The 16,540-nt window shown below is 36.8% G+C and overlaps 1 protein-coding gene across 2 annotated transcripts in view; it reads right to left on the reverse strand.

The window, feature by feature from the left end:
- Window positions 1-16,534, reverse strand: part of ALDH1A2 (aldehyde dehydrogenase 1 family, member A2) — a 115,430-nt gene extending 98,896 nt beyond the window's left edge. For both annotated transcript variants that reach the window (XM_011983175.1, XM_011983174.1), the window contains exon 1: window positions 16,409-16,534. In XM_011983175.1, coding sequence (XP_011838565.1) covers window positions 16,409-16,525 — 117 coding nt within the window. In that variant the 5' untranslated portion in view covers window positions 16,526-16,534. The remainder of the gene's footprint in view (window positions 1-16,408) is intronic.
- Window positions 16,535-16,540: the final 6 nt, after the last annotated feature.

Here is a 16,540-nt window from a genome sequence, read left to right on the forward strand (position 1 = left end):
CAATTTGTCTATGTTGTTGAACCTTTTTACTGCTGAGGAGTATTCCATGTTAGGAATATACCACATCTTCTTTAACCACAAAAATTTGATGAAGGTATCCTAAGATCCAGCTGTGCCTCTATTCCTCTCACATGATTTCTTAATGGGTCATATTCCTATGTGTACAAAGATTGCTAGATGGTGTGACTTAGATGTGTCATTTAAACTTTCTGTGGCTCAATTTTCTCATTTGTACAATAAGATAATAAAAACCACTTTAATGAGTGGTTATAAGGATTAAATAAGGTATTGGAGTACTGAAAAGCTTAACATTGTATGCACTGAGACTTTTTATTCATTCTGCTTCTGAATATAAGCAATCAATTCAAGGCAATTTATTAGTACTCTTAAAAAGCTAGTCACTCCTTGTTCTGCCTGAGTATTCACTCACTTATTCTCTATTGCTACTAAGACCCCTTAGCCAAACCAGCAGACACACACAAGGTGGGGAAAGAGGTAAAGATGGTGAAGGCTGTGCAACACATTAACTGGTCTCCCCACATGTCTGATCGCTACCCACTTCTGACACTGCCATGGGGACAGGCTAATGCAGGCTGGTTCAAACATGCTAAGGCTGTCTGGCCCTGAGAGGGTCTGAACAGGGGCGTGGGAAATATACTTTGGAGGAAGAAAACTCAAGAGAAATGGCTTTCATGTACTCCTGTCTTGAAAACTGAGAATGTAACATGGTTTCTTTTTGTCTTCTGCTTGGAAACAAATGTTCCTCTGCCTATCTTCCCTAGGTTTAATTAGTCTTCTGTCTTTCTCAGAATTCAGCCTGTTCATTTGCAAATGGAAGACATCAGAAAGGCTAGTGGGTGTGAGTGTGGGTCTTGAGGGGGAAGGGGGCTGAAGTGTTTATTTTCAAAGCCACGGGGGTCCCCATTTGAAAAAGCACCCAGCTTATCTCAATGTTTTTGTTTGTATGATTTTGAATTAGAAGGTTGGAGCAATTCATTTAGGAGATTAAGCTGTTTTTACAATGGGCTTAGTTGCCCTATTTATTCAATAGTATTGCTAGGGTTTAAAAAAAAAAAAAAAAGTCTTTCTACTGCACTCTTCATTATTCCAATGTACCAGTTTTAAAGAATTCCTTGGTTTTCACTTTTAATGCTAATTAATTTTACATTAAAATGATGTTTATTTAATGGTCACAGATAAAAATCACCAATGATTTCTTTAACAGTTTAGAAATGCCAGTTTTAGCAAATAAAAATATAATTAAATATGAATTTCAGAAAAACAGTAAATAAAATTTCAATCTAAATATGGGAAATCATAGGATATACTTATACTAAAAAAACTAATCCATTATTTACTTAATCTTCACATTTCACTAAAAATCACATATTCTATCTGACAATCCTACCACGTTTTCATTGACGTTGTACATGTTCCAAGAACGGCAAGTGAAAACTAGGACAAATTCCATTTCATTATTGCACTTACACTTGCTCCCTGCAGAGCTGAAGTACTTCATCAACTAGAATATTAATTTCCAGTTTATAAACAGATAAAGTGATCATTCAACAAATCAGGTGAATTTTTACTACAGTAGGTTAAGACCTAGTTCTAGTCACTAAAGCCTATTTCAATTATGGAAATTTTTCTCATCACAAAAAAAGTAAAACCAAAAGCAGCAACTAGCATCTTCAGTTGAATTAGAAGTTAATGTCTTGAACCACTATGTTTAAACGTGAATATCATCTTTCATTTATGCTGTAAAGCAAACATCTGTGCAAGGAAGGGTTCGAACACCCCAGTGCTTATCCTAAGGTTGAAGAAGCCTTTGAACCAATAAATGAGTCATTTCTCCACAGGAGACTAAACATTTGCTTGTGACAGTAAACAAAAAGCTGAATTTTACGTAGCACAATCATTTTTACATATCTGTTGATATAAATAGTTAAATAAAGAGGAATTATTGAATTTTTTTCTGTCGAATAAAAAGGTTTGCACTTGACTCAGATATTAGCAAATAATTGTATTTAAAGAATTAACTTATTCCTTAAATGTGATGCTTCCTCTTACCCCAGGAATTGGATTATTTGCAGTAATTCATTCCTAAAGGCCCCTGACTTAATGAACTGTGATGATAAACTAATAAGCCTAATTGTGCATAATTTATAGAGTTCATTTTAAGGGCACATCTAATATTTTGAGAAATTTTGGTAGATCTTAAACTTAATTTTCTCTTTTTATTTTTCTAGATAGGCAACTTCCCAGGACAGAAAAAAACAGGAAAGGAGACAAATGAAAAGCTCAAATTAGCCATCAAATATTTGATCAAAATCCCTATTTGCCATTTAAATACAACATTAGAAAACTCTTGCGAGGACTTCATTTTGAAATAAACCTCATGTTGGAGGTCAGTCCTGCTAAGAAATACCACTGAAAGCTGCCACTTGACCCGGAATTCCTCTACAAGAAAAACTAGCCATAACTACATGAGAGGCCTATATGAGAAACTGCCAGAATGTCAACTTCATTTGCAGTGGCCCCATATGGCCTGATCACTCTCCCTGGCATGATAAATCACTGGCAGAATTCTTACCTTCCTACGTTTGATCTCTGCTCAGCAAGATGTGGTTTTGATGTGAAGAACTCCAGATCTCTCAGGTCAGAGACAAATAGCAGTGGCACTGACCTGCAAAGTGCTAAGTCTCTATTAGACTCAAGTGAAAAGCTGTAAGCTTCTGACAAGTTCCCTTGCCACCGCGCTTCCTCACCCTCCATGGTTTTCATGAGCTTAGCTTGGCAGGAAAGCTGCCGAAATGGTCTGGAGGAGAAATGACAACAAATATTTTCTGCCTACTACTATTACAAAGTATTAAAACCAGTTTTCACCAAGACTCAAAGGAGGAAGTCTCTTGGGAGTCATTGCTCTAATTTCTAGTATGGTAAGTCTTCAGCAAACATGAAACATTTTGATTCCCACTGGATCTTTGTGACGCTGCTAGCCACTCATTTATATTACGAGAATCATTAACAGGGATTTCTGTGGACAACTTTTTGGTAACTGAGTACATTGTTGAGACAATATTTTCAACAAAATGTTTTGAGTGCAAATTTTGGGCCCTCGAAAGACTACAACTAAACATGCAAGCAGTTCAGTATTGTCTTTTGGATGCTCATAATCCCAGGTTCTGTGCCCAGGAAAGTAAAGGGGTCTAATTAGTCAGGGTGGGGTAAAGAAATCTTATAGTTTTTCTAATCCAACACTTTAAAAAAGTAGGTGGATTAATTAATAAGCATCTTGTTCTGGTCTCTCATTTTATAAGTAATAAAACTGTTACCAGGATTTATTTATTTACTTATTTAATTTTTTGAGAGAGAAAGTCTTGCTCTGTCACCCAGGCTGTACTCAGAGGCACGATCTCGGCTCACTGCAACCTCTGCCTCCTGTTACCGGGAAATTTAAGTGGCGTACCCAGTATCACAAAGCATTTTCATATTTCCAGGTCCCATTATAGATTAGATAATAAATAATCAAGTTATTTTGTTCATTCACCAATTCAGTAAGTATTTATTCAATGCCTGCATATCCAAGAAACTGTTAAATGAACATACATAAGTGGCAGAGCTGGGGTCAGAACACGGGTCTTCTAACGCCCTGTCCACAGCCTTGCTCACTGCTCTGCAAGGTACTGTGAAAGGTTTCTATTTCAAAGGATGGGGTAAATGTGTGGGAATGAAGCAGAAGAGTTTTCCAAAGTTGTGTGTGTCTACCTTCTTTAAAGGAAGTACATACACGAAAGTTATTTCAAAACTCTTTACCTTGGAATTCACTTTCTAGTCCTGCCATTTTAACTATTAATGACTCTGGAAATGAAATCAGACAACTTATTGTCTAGTATGTATTCATTTACTCATTCATTCAAACACGAAGATGTATGGACCACGCTGTGTCAAGGCAGCCATGATATCGGCTCTCATAAAAATTTAAGTCGAAGAAAAGAATTAGTCTAGGCGTTAAACAATAATTGGATTCCTTGGTGTGACATTATAAAACACACATCACTTAACAGTAATAATGAAGTTTGAAATAAACCTAAAATGCTACATTTAAAATGCTTCTTGTAAGAGATTTGTTGTGTTCTGAAGTCATGTGTGCCTATCACTGAAAATGACAGCAGAAATACTCCAAAAATTGTAAAACTAAAATTGGTGTGAAATTTTAGTTCACTGAAATTATGAGGTGTTCCAAAAAAGCAAAAAGCATGCCGTCATTTTAACAGCTGCATTATTTCAGTACTTGTCCCCTTTGCACCACTCAGAATTACAGACACTTATAAACAAGGCCCTCATCTCCGTAGCAATAAGTTAGTGACTTTGCAAGTGTTCAGGAAAAGCAAAATGTTTAGTTTGTTTTTTGGCTAAGTGTACTTTATGTACTCCTATTTGTGTATACATGCCTATACTAAATGTTGAGCAATAATCTTTATCCTTAATTCCGATCATCAAGAGTTCCAAAAATCACTGTTTTGTGTACTTCTTTTCTAAGCCTTCTCTTTTTCTCTGTTGGAATTCCTGGTAATGATACCAGAATGTGGGCAAACCTCATTAGTCTCCCTGCTGTTTACAAGACAGGATTTATGCTCAATGTGCTGAACACAATGACACACATCACTAAATGGCTACAACTACCACCCAGGCTTTAATCTCAGAAATTTTTCACTCAGTACAAATACCTATCAGCATGGAGAAACATGGAAGAGCAATTACAGCCAACACGTGTAGTCTTTTAAGAGTACACCAATAAATACCCATTTGTGAAGGTTAATTTAATGCAACCCAGGCTGTTATCTGGAATAGTATATGTCGCCAATTCAATCCATTAAGTAATTACTAAATTCTCAAGAGGGCTCCCAGAAGTCAAATGTGGTTATTCCAGGTTCATTGCTTCTGGTCTCCCAAAGGACCACTTAGGCCAACAGCTGGGAGAGCCAACTACAAAGGTTCCCAGGCATAACCAACCATTTCATGAAAACAGGTAAGTGAGTCTAAACGAGAAATAAGAGTCATCAAGTGCCTGTCTTAAGAGAAACACCTAGGGAAGCAGAAGAGAAGCACAAAAGGGGAGGAGTAAAAAAGGAGAGAAAAGGCGTAAGTTTGGGAAGTAAAAAATAGATCTGTTCTCTCTAAAAGTGAAGTCGGAGAAATCTGAAGACTGCAATATCTGGTTTAAAGGAGACAACCTTTCAGCAGTTTCTTTGGATAGGATTTTTGAATCATTTATAATGAAACATTAATTGTGCACCCCAAATGCCACATCTTTGTGTTGCTGAAACTCAAAGTTTGAGTACTGCATGAATTCCTCTATTATGCCTCCATAGTGAAATTACAGGTAATAGAGGGATCTGATAGTAATTAAGCCTTGGTAAGATGATTGCTCACGAGACAAGATGGAACATATCCACCCAACTCTTTCTGGGAAGCATCTTTCTCACAGAAATTATAGCCCAGTTACACAAAATGATGGCCCATTGGGGCACAGAAAGCATCAGAAAGAATGTAAAATACATTATCCTCAATAGCCTCACACACCCTCACTCCCAAGTCAATCTTAACAGCCATAAAAAAAGGAAAACACTTTTTGAATGCAAACAAAACAGACCAAATAAACAGGTGTTATTAAGGGCAGTGTGTGACTACCCAACCAGTGAGAATCGAAAACCACAGTTCTTTATCATAACCTAAATAATCACATATTCCCAGGTGACCTATACCTGAAGTGTCAAATTGTATCAATTCTCTCCCTTTTTTTTTTTTGAATGTATACTCCCATTTTTTGTCTGCTTGGAATTGTTGCTTATGATAGCTACAAACAATACTGAGTGGAATTAGACTTAGGATCTGAATGAAATATGGGATTTGTAGTTGAAGAACTGGGCTTGGGGTTTCCCATAAAAACACTCAGCAAGACTTTAGGCTAATAGTCCAAATTGTATTGTCTTTATAGTGGTTCTTATACTTGTCCTTATTGTTATGAGTAGAGAAGGAGGAGTACTGAGTCCTGGAATTGCCACCCACTATTGCTATTGAGACAGAAAAAACTAACTTTAACATGCTTGATTTTCTCACTTATAAAATGAAGATATTAATATAATATTCACATCATAGTGTTGCCCCAAAAATTTAGTGTAATCATATGTGAAAAGTACTTTGAATACTGTAGTATTAATAAAAGCTGTAGCTATTAAAATATAATAAGTATTTGTTAATAAAACATTCTTGAAGCATCTACATTGTTAGACACTGAGCTAGGTACTTCAGAAACACCATAATAAATAAGAGTTTATAATCTAGTACAGTTTAGAAGTAGGGAGTTACACAGAAAAATATAATGCAATGCAAAAATTGTATCACTGAGGAGAAATGCAAATAAGTAATATGAATGCTCAGAGAATATACATTCATTATCAAAAAATAAGTGTGTAGCCAAAATTGTCGGGTATTATATGTAATTATATACACAAAAGGGGTAGTTTTAGTTTTAAGGTTGGAGAATTTCACACTTCCACAATATCTTCTTTAAAATTAGAGATACACATGCATGAACCAAATCACTGATAAACACAAAGGTAAATATATACACCAGCTTTGGGTTTATAACATAAGTTAAAATGTTAACAAAATAAGTAGAGTTATTTTCTGACCTGGTGCTAAGGAATAATTTAAATCCTCTTCACTAACAAGATGAAGTATAGTATTCTCGAAAAGAGTTATTCAAGAAAAAAGGTCTTTATTTTAGAAATTCTTTTTATTTGCTACCCATCCATGTTTTCTCCAAATCTACAGGCAGCACAGAGTAAGGAATTCATCAATTTATCTTGACCCTTCAAAAATGAGTGTGTGTACATGTGTGAGAGAGAGAGCGTGCGAACACACATGAGCAAGAGTACAACCATAGCTAACATTTAAGTACTTATTCTGTTCTAGATAATCTAAGAAAGGTAGGGAAATTAAGTATTGACATGAATAGGTTATAATAATCATGTTATCCTAGAGTTTTATACAGTGGTCGCTTAGAGAAAGGTTTACAGAATATGGTACTGTTCTTAGTTTAGGGAAACTAATACTTACTAAAACCATCCATCAAAGTAGAACCAGTTTCTCCTATTTTCCCATTATAGAGAAGACCACACATTCTAGAATTCCTAATGTGATTCTAAGACTTCAGGGAATACAATTTTTAAAAATTATTTAAACATCAATATTGTTTGACTTTCCAATGCTACATCATTTGTCTTTAATATTTATTATTGTCCCCATGCATTACCAATTTTAGGAGGTAAACATAGAAATGTAAAAAGCAAAAATAATAAACTTTCAGAAGACTACAAAAAGAATGCCTTGAACAATTTGGAGTGAGAATGGATTTCTGAAACAAGACCCCAAAGGAAAAATCCTTCCTCATTTGCATTTAAAACTGTATGACAATTACACAAGAAAAAGAAAGGAGGGAAAGTTACAAGAGGAAGGAAAATGTTTGCATAGTAAATAACTGATAAAATTTATAAAATACATTTATAAAAACTGTTAACAAATCAGTAAATACTTACAACACAGAAAAATCAGCAAACGATAAATTAGCCAAAGGAGGACAGCCAAATGGCCAACATGAAACGATGCTCAATCTCACAAGAAATCAAGGAAACGCAAATTAAAGTAGCAGTGAGATGCCATTTCACACTTACCAGGTTGGCAAAATTTAATAAGTATGAGAATCTCAAGTTAGGTGAAAATGTAGACTAATGGGAACTCTGATACACTGCCAGTGGAACATACTGGAAGTGTACATACTGGGAATATACTGGTGGTGGAAACCAGTATAACCATGTTGGACAGAAATTTGGCAATCCCTAATTAAGTTGTAGATACATATACTCCATGAGCCAGCAATATCACTTTTAAGTATACATCCTAGATGCTCTCTCACCAGGTATATGAGGAGACATGTTCAGGAATGTTCAATGCAGCATTACTGCAATAAAAAATGCTGGATGTATCATAACTGTCAATACTAGAATGAACTAAAAATTAGGATATATTCAAATAACGGAATACTTTGCAACAATTACGATCAATTAATTACAAGTATATCAAACAACATGGATGAATACTGAACATATGCTTGGCAAGCTAATAAAATTACAGAAGGATATATATATATATGGTACATATATACAAAACATTTATATAAAAATGTTACCATGCAAAACAATAGCATGTATTATTTATGGATACATACACCTATGGGAAAGATAAATGCCTACAACAAAGGAAGAGAAAGAGAAGGAAATGGGGGTTTCAATTTAATCCTTTTAAAAAAGTAGAAGCAAATATTGCAAAACATTAAGAACAAATCTAGGTGTAAGTACACACATTTGTTATATTACTGCTTTACTTTTCTGTATGACTAAAGCAATTCATTTTCTGTCAAATGTGTCTGGCAATAGTGTGCTCTTCTGCTGAGCTGGAAACATCTCTTTATCTTCTGAATCCTCATCCATCTCAAGCATTTAGCATCTTCTATTATGAACGATAGTTACTGTGTGCATGATCCCACTCCACACCCAAATGGGAATCCTCTACCGCCTCTTCAGAGCAGGGGCCACACCTATATATCTTTCTCTGCCAGAGAGTGACTCACAATATGTACAAAAAAGGCCTTAATACATGTTAAATAAACAAATGAATAAATAAATTCAGGGAAGCAAAAGAGTAGCTCTGGCTATAGCCAAAAATAAAAATGACCCTGAGATAATAAAAATTAAAATTAAATTTTATAATAAAATCATACAATTATAATAAAATTAAATAATACAATTATATTATCAAACTGTAAAACACAGATGAGGCAGAATTCACCAGTTTCAGTTTTGTTGGGGAATTTAACCAAATAGTCTCACACTGATTCTTCATCTCCTCCCAAAAAGGATTCTGTGAGCAAGTCCAATTTTCACACCTAGAGAAATAAGACTTTCAGTTTTTCTCCATAAATTCATACAGGCATTTCACAATTTCATCTTCCCAGGCAAAGCCTTCCCCTTCTCCTTCCCACCTGAAATCGTGCCACTATCACACACATCTCGGCCTGGAGATCTGGTATATGAGTGTTAGGAGTGAGAGGTGGGGAAAAGGGAAAATAGGTTATTTTTGCATATCTTGTGGGTTTGCTAAATAATTAGTGGGTTTCCTAAACTCACACTATTTTGCCAGATTCATTTACTGGGAGGTAATTCCATTCTTCTTGTGGAAGAGTCACACGACCTGTATCACTTTCTGATTGTTTAATCTTTAAGAAATCCCTAGAAATGATAATCTCCAAAAAAAAAAAAAAAAAAAAACCCCTAAGAGTCACTGGACTTGAAATTCGAAGTCCAATGAATAGATGGATGAAAATAATATAAGATATATTAAAATATTATTTTTTAATTATTTTGAAAACTTTTCCCTTTTATAATCAAGATTGGAAAGGGTTTTCAGATTCATGATATGCTAAATTCTTCTAGATAAGAGACAGGTGTTTCCAGTTAGACCTAAACAAAAGTTTTTCTCATTCCAGAGTTGTAGTGATAAAGAAACAGTACTTCGGCTCTCCAAAGGTCAGACAGTGATGAGGAAAGGAAATAGAGCAGATAACTACTTCTGGAGGTAACAGAGCTGAACTGGAGTAAAAGAAGGCTTTCTTCTATAATAAAAATTAGAATGTTCACACACGGACATACTAATTTTTAACCACATTCTACAGAGGTCAATTAATCCCCACGTTTAGCCCCAGGCAAGTGTTGTTTAGGCCCAACAGAAGTCTAGGTGGTGAAATCACCCAATTATTATTCCAACTGGAATTCTGAAAGCCTGGAAGTGTTTTCAATCATGTGATCCAACAGAGACTTGTAAATAAACCTGCTGTAAATAAGCTCTAAGATTTTGAAGGAAAACAATTTAAACATAACTCAATCTTAAAGGCAGACAATAGAGAAATGCCAAGATAAGTAATTCCCAATGTGCATAATCTCATATATTTAAAAGGTTAAATGAAATGGATCTCAAAGATACAATTAAAGGCAATTAAAAATTAACCCAGGCGACATAAGAGCAATCACCTCTATGTGAATTAGATTTGGTGTTTGGGGGGAAACGAATGGCTTTGAAATTACCTGTTACAGCTAATAAAGAAATCAAGGAAATGCTAGGAGGGCTTTCAAACTAGCCAATGCCTGGTGCTTTTACCTTCTGGAAGATGACTGCTCCTGGGAAATGCTCTTAAAATTCCATGTGTTATCTTAGTCAGGACTAGTAAAAGTTTCTTCGCTTTTAAATTATATAAAGTAAGATACCTTCCCACTGCCAAAAGGTATCTACCTTCTGAGAATGTCCTTGTATGCTGCATACACCCCCCATTTATGTACCAATATCTTGTCAGTATTTTTATCCAAACTACTTAAAATATCAGAAATGTCTATTTGCAACCTGGAGTTTAGGCTCAGCTAATCGAGCATACTGAGGCATATTCATGCTACATTTTGGCACAAACGTAAAGATATCTAATTTTATTATTAAATTACTGTCTGAGAAATCGCTTTAGTAACTTTTTAGTAAAGACAAGACCTTGGTGGAAAACCCTCCCAGGAATCCCATTTGGTAAAAATGCAGTGTAACTATATAAGGAGGATTCCACAGTTACCCTGAATATTGAACTCTTATGAGTAATGCAAATAATGTAATAAAAGTAATTAAAATAATAATACATGACCTGTTTTATAAAACTTTGTTGATCATATAATTCTTTTGTTGAGATAAAGTTTCACTCTTGTCGCCCAGGCTGGAGTGCAAGGGCGTGATCTGGGCTCACTGCAACCTCTGCCTCTCGGATTCAAGTGATTCTCCTACCTCAGCCTCCCAAAAAGCTGGGATTACAGGTGTGTACCACCACGCCCAGCTAATTTTGTTTTATTGGTAGAGATGGGGTTTCACCATGATTGGCCAGGTTGGTGTCAAACTCCCGACTTCAGGTGATCCTCCCAAAGTGCTGGGATTACAGGCGTGAGCCACTGCACCCGGCCAGTTGATCATATAGTCCTGATCTTCCTTAACATTGGCTTCCATTAATTTAGATCACCAAGTGTGTGTGTGTATTCATCACTTTGCAAAAATGCAATAGAATTAGTATTGGCTATCATTATATGCCACTTACTTCAACATACTTTTCATTTAGTCCTTTTAACCCCATAAAGTAGATACTATTATTTCAATGATGACAAATGTAGAAATTGAAACTCAGTGAAGAAACTCTTTAAGATGCCACACATATCTTTTGGTGTGTGTGCTGTTGCATCCCTAGGACCTTGCACCATATCAGGCACTATGTGTCAAATAAATGTTAACTGTCCACATAGCTAATAAGTATCTTTCTGACCAGGATTTGATCAAAGGCCTATTTTAACTCAGAGTCTTTTTCCAAATCAAGGAAGGGCATGCAAGTTTCTTCTAAAATGTGGGCTACATGGTTTCCGTTGCTCTGCTCTGCCATTCTAGTCAGAAAGCAGCCACAGACAGTATGTAACTGAATGAGTGCAGTTGTGTTACAATAAAACTTTATAAAACCAGACAGACAGTCCACAGTTTGCTGACCCCTGAAACTGTCACTAAGATAACTATAGAGACAAAAATACCAATCAGTATTTGCATTTTATTGTCTAAGACTCAGAACTGATAACTCTGTGATGGGACTTGGGATATTTACTGATTTGGTCCTGGTTAGATCATGGTGCTTCACCGATGCAACAGAGAATTAACTATGCATGATTTACCTTTCTTAAGCCTGGCTATGAGGAAGTCAGATCTCACAAAACAGTCTCCTCAGAGAATCCCCTACTCTGAAACAGAAAAACTATCATTCATCATTTTATAGAAATAAAGAACGAGGAGTCCCTCAGCAAATGATAATTCCAAATGGTAACATAAGCCCATGTAGTAGAAGGGATCAGGGCAGGACCCCCAAGAGAATTACCTAATTCAAGTCCTATGATGAAGTTGTTCAGCTTCCCTGTAAATGGAGATGATACAAACATCAAAAAGTTGTATAGTTATGAAAAAGTATTTTTAGAAATACCTGAAGTCCTCTATTAACATGTAGTTTGACTGAAAATTTATGACCAAAACAGACAATCTTGAGTAAAGGTTTGGAAGGATCTAGATCCACACCTATCTTTTAAGAAATTATTCCTGGCATAGGCAAGAATCTTGCCCCAGATTAAAAAAAAAAAAATCTCATAGAAAAACAAAAAATAGTCATTTAAAGTATTAGAATCAAAAGTCACAAAAGGCAGTTCCTTCTTAAGAGGGGTAGACTGGTTCATATTCTCTCCATGGTTGCGAGAGAAGCAACACAAAAAAATAAAGGTTTAAACTCCTTCCCTTAAAAAAAAAAAAAAGAATAAAACAAGATGAAAAAACAATGTGCCACAGACCACTAGAAAAAGTGTATGGTGAGGAAAACTATCAATTTTTTTAAAGTCAAGGCCAATGTCTTCCTCATGAATTATTATATTTATTTCTACTCTCTCTCCTTCAAAAGGTTTTGCAAGGATCAAACAAGATATATATGAAAGTGCTAGGCAAACCATTAGGCCCTATAAAAATGTAAGTGGCATAAGTATTATCATCATAATTATTATCACATTGATCAACTGAACTACTGCTATACTAACAACCAATTTTTGGCACACAATCTTTCTAATAAGACCCTAATCTCCTAGAAGGCAGATGTTTCTAGTCTAACATAGTGAAAAGCACCCTTGTTAGGAACACGGCCACTCAGATGCCTTTTGAATTTAATTGAAATCGACCCCAGAAAACAGAAGTTTAAATGAATAAATAAAAGGACAAACACTAGACTCACGATGCACATTAGCTCTGAGTTTTAAGTTGATTGCCTTTTTGCCTCTTCTATTTTAGCAGGTCAGTATCTGATAAATATCCCCCTCCTCCCTCTGTTTTAGCTCTGTTTAATATCAGATGCAGGAAAAACAAATAACTCTTTGCTACTGTTAGTTATGGGCATAAACTCTCATTGGAAAAGAGAGTTTCATTCAACAGAAATGCAGCACAATGATCTGGGGGAGGGAGGAAGGAAAGGAGAGACCGGTAGAGCCAGAAGAGAAGATAGAGCCAAGAAAGAAGGTGGAAGTGGAATACAGAGGGCAAGCTTCCAAAGACCTGGGAATATGTTAACAGGTATCCCCTGCAGACAGGGGCTGTCAGTAAAGTGCTGAGCCTTGATTTTGTAATGTGCGTATTCCTATATCAGCTATACAAAATTATAAAAGTCAGACTAATAAAATAGACAACTAAAAAAATTTTTAATTCATAAACACATCGCTCAAGGCAATCAGAATGCAGTCTCCTTAGGACACAAGCAAAGGAGAGCACATTCTCTTGGTACCAAATTGGTCCCCTCAATACTTCATGTCAGTTTTCACTCCTCCTTGACTAACACTCTCTCTTTTAAAAAGGACATTCCTTAATAAGGGATCACTTTTAAAACTTGGGGTCCAGCTTTCTGTATTAGGGAAATAGAAACAGACATGTTCCAAAAATGGTATTGCCATTGATCACTGGTCTAATATGGATACTGGAATTTCAGAGTGGTAAGCGTACTTTTAAAAATGGAACGTAACTGCCTAAAAGTCCATACAACACCATGAGTTTAGCCCTTTCAACATCCTTAGGAAATGAACTTTAATTCTGGAGCATTTCCACTGGACCTCTGGCAGGCAAAGGCAGTTGACTTTTAATTCTGGTCATCTCCCCCATTCCCTTTATTAAAAAATGTAAAATACTTCTAGAAGAAGAAGGAAATTGGAGCAAAAATACAGAAAAAATACAACATCACAAGCACAAAGCTTTCTAAGCGCACATTACTTGAAATTCTCATAGTCCGGTCATTTATTTGTAAGTAGTGACTTTATGTGGGTCCCAGTACCACAATGAAAAATCATACAGAAAGTCATATCCTCTACTAAAGATGTATCTTTAGCAAGACAAAAAATAATTAATAACATATTGTATTATAGTATCATTTTCTGATGCAAATATTGTGTTTGTTTCAAATGTGATATTTAACAGGCCCTAAAGCATAATACTTTTGTAGCCATTACCCTTTTAAAATTCCCTAATGAACATAGTATCACTATCCTAAAGGACTGTCAATTCCACCTTGTTCATTCTTCTGTTTGAAATTGCTAATATAATTTACCTAGCTTCTGGTCACGTTCTTTAAAAACTCACTATTAATCTTATTTTTCCTTTAAGCAAAAAAATCATTACCCTGGGCTACCAAAAGAGCAGCTTCTGCTCTTCATGTTTTTTAAAAAATACTGCTTGTCCACCACGCTTGTCTTAGAAAATGTAGAAGTCTCACTAAAGAGCTGAGGAGGAAAACTGCTGGGAATGTTCACAGATACCTGATTTTACAAGTTTTTGTGGAAAGAGCTCGCCTTTAGATGAGTGTTACTCAGTGTTTATGAGGGTTGTTTGTCAAGACAAAAATAAGGTACCTCCTCCCCACAAATTAAAGAATCGAGTTACAATCCATTATTTCATTTCTGATTGTTTTTCTTTGTATTAAGTGGGAAAGTGGATACTGGATAAAAGTTCCCCGAGCTAAAAGACTCCACATTAAAGGCTCCAATTAGCTATAAATCAGTTGTCTTTCCTACTGGGGGAGAACAAGAGAGAAAAGAGAGAGGGGGTAGTTAGGGAATAAGAGAACTGGAAGAGCTTCCAAATTAAATTCTGAAAAACGTACCTATTGCATACCTAAAAGTTCTTTCAGAGGCTGTTAGGAAAATCCCATCAAAAATAGGACTAAAATCAAACCTTCCCGAATCTGAGGGTTAGGTCTTAAGTGTAGACCTTCCATTTTAACCTTTAAAAAGAGCCTGAAGAGGTTAGAGACCCTCATAAAACAAAACTTTTAAGCTGCATGCTTTCCCTGCTCGTTCCTAAACCCAGAGAAGTGCCACACATTGGCACTATTGTTATGCAAACAATGCCTAAAAGGCTATAACCATTAACGACCTCTCATTAAAACGGCTTTGAAAAATTTGTCACACCATCTAAAAAAGCTAGCAGGTACCTTAAATCCATCTAAATCGACATTGAAAACACAAATCGCCCTGATTTGTAAGCTAAAACTCAATGCAAGTAAAATCTCAATATTCTGATGTTGTTTCTTGTATATCTCGTTCAACCATTAAGCCAGATGCAAACAATTTACTTCTCTACAAAATTTATCTTGTAAAAAAGCATGATGGAATACATCTTTAATCAACCTTTAACCATATGCATGTGCGTCTACGCGTTTGAGTTAATTGGGAGAAGTTGGGTGTAGAAATGTACCGAAAGGACTAGAAAATCAAACCAGAGAACTACAAAATGAACTCCAAGAAACGTGGTTTTGAATCCCATCTTTCTCTCACCACCTCCCTCAAAATGTTGTAGCATTACAATACACCCATGTTTGTAATCGGTCATTTTTTTCTATGTCGAATTTGTGAAAAGTAAATTCATTTTATGTTAGGTAGCAGACGCATATTCTTTTTTATGCGACGCAACAAGAAAAATCCTGCTTAGCAAACCCAAGATGTCAAAGTTCGTTATTATAAAAAAAAAAAAAAAAAGTAAAAAAGTTCTTCAGTTTAAAACCGAACGTGCTAACAAATTTTAAAACTTTTTAAGTTTCCCAGGAAAACTGCCACTGCCTACAAAATTCACATGAAACGCTGACGTTGGATCTACTGTACTTATCAGTCAGGTTTCCATGGAATTTGTCAAACCGGCCAGAGCGCTGGTGTCTTGACAATTTCTTATGGGAAAAGCCCCTCAGCACCCTCCGGGCTGCGGAGGACATGATTGGGACCAGCAGCCGAGCGGCCCCGAAGGGACAGAGAAGCGACTGCCAGGCTGCGTGGCCAAGCGGACGGGGAACCCTGGCCTCCATCTGAGGACACGAAGCGGTTCCGACCCCTTCCCCGCGGCAGTCGGGACCGGGAGAATCGGACAGAAACCAACCTCAGATCGAGTCCAGGGCAGGAGCCTTTGACGGCGGCCGCTTAACGCTGCGTTTCAGGTTGGGGCAAGTCCCCAAGGCGTCCTAAGGCCGCGGAGGGGCTTCAAACGCCCAAGTCCCGAAGACAGGCAGGGGGTCCCTCTGCTGAGCAGGGATGACAGGCTGGCCCCGGCGACCCCAGCCCCCCCCCGTCCCCGTCACGCCGCCCTCATCCGCTGAAGAGATCGGGGAGAGGAAAGAAGGTTCTAGAAAGTCTCCGTGGACGACGGGCGCTCGGCGGCCGCTTACCTTGGTGTACTTGATTTCGAGGTTGGGCGTGGGCGACGGCAGGAGGTGCAGGGACGCCATGAGGGCGGCCGGGTCGGCCTTCACCTCGCCGGGCATCTCTATCTTGCTGGAAGTCATGGTGGCGGGCCGGGT

Source organism: Mandrillus leucophaeus, unplaced genomic scaffold (assembly GCF_000951045.1).
Source record: "Mandrillus leucophaeus isolate KB7577 unplaced genomic scaffold, Mleu.le_1.0 Scaffold247, whole genome shotgun sequence".
Taxonomy (NCBI): domain Eukaryota; kingdom Metazoa; phylum Chordata; class Mammalia; order Primates; family Cercopithecidae; genus Mandrillus; species Mandrillus leucophaeus.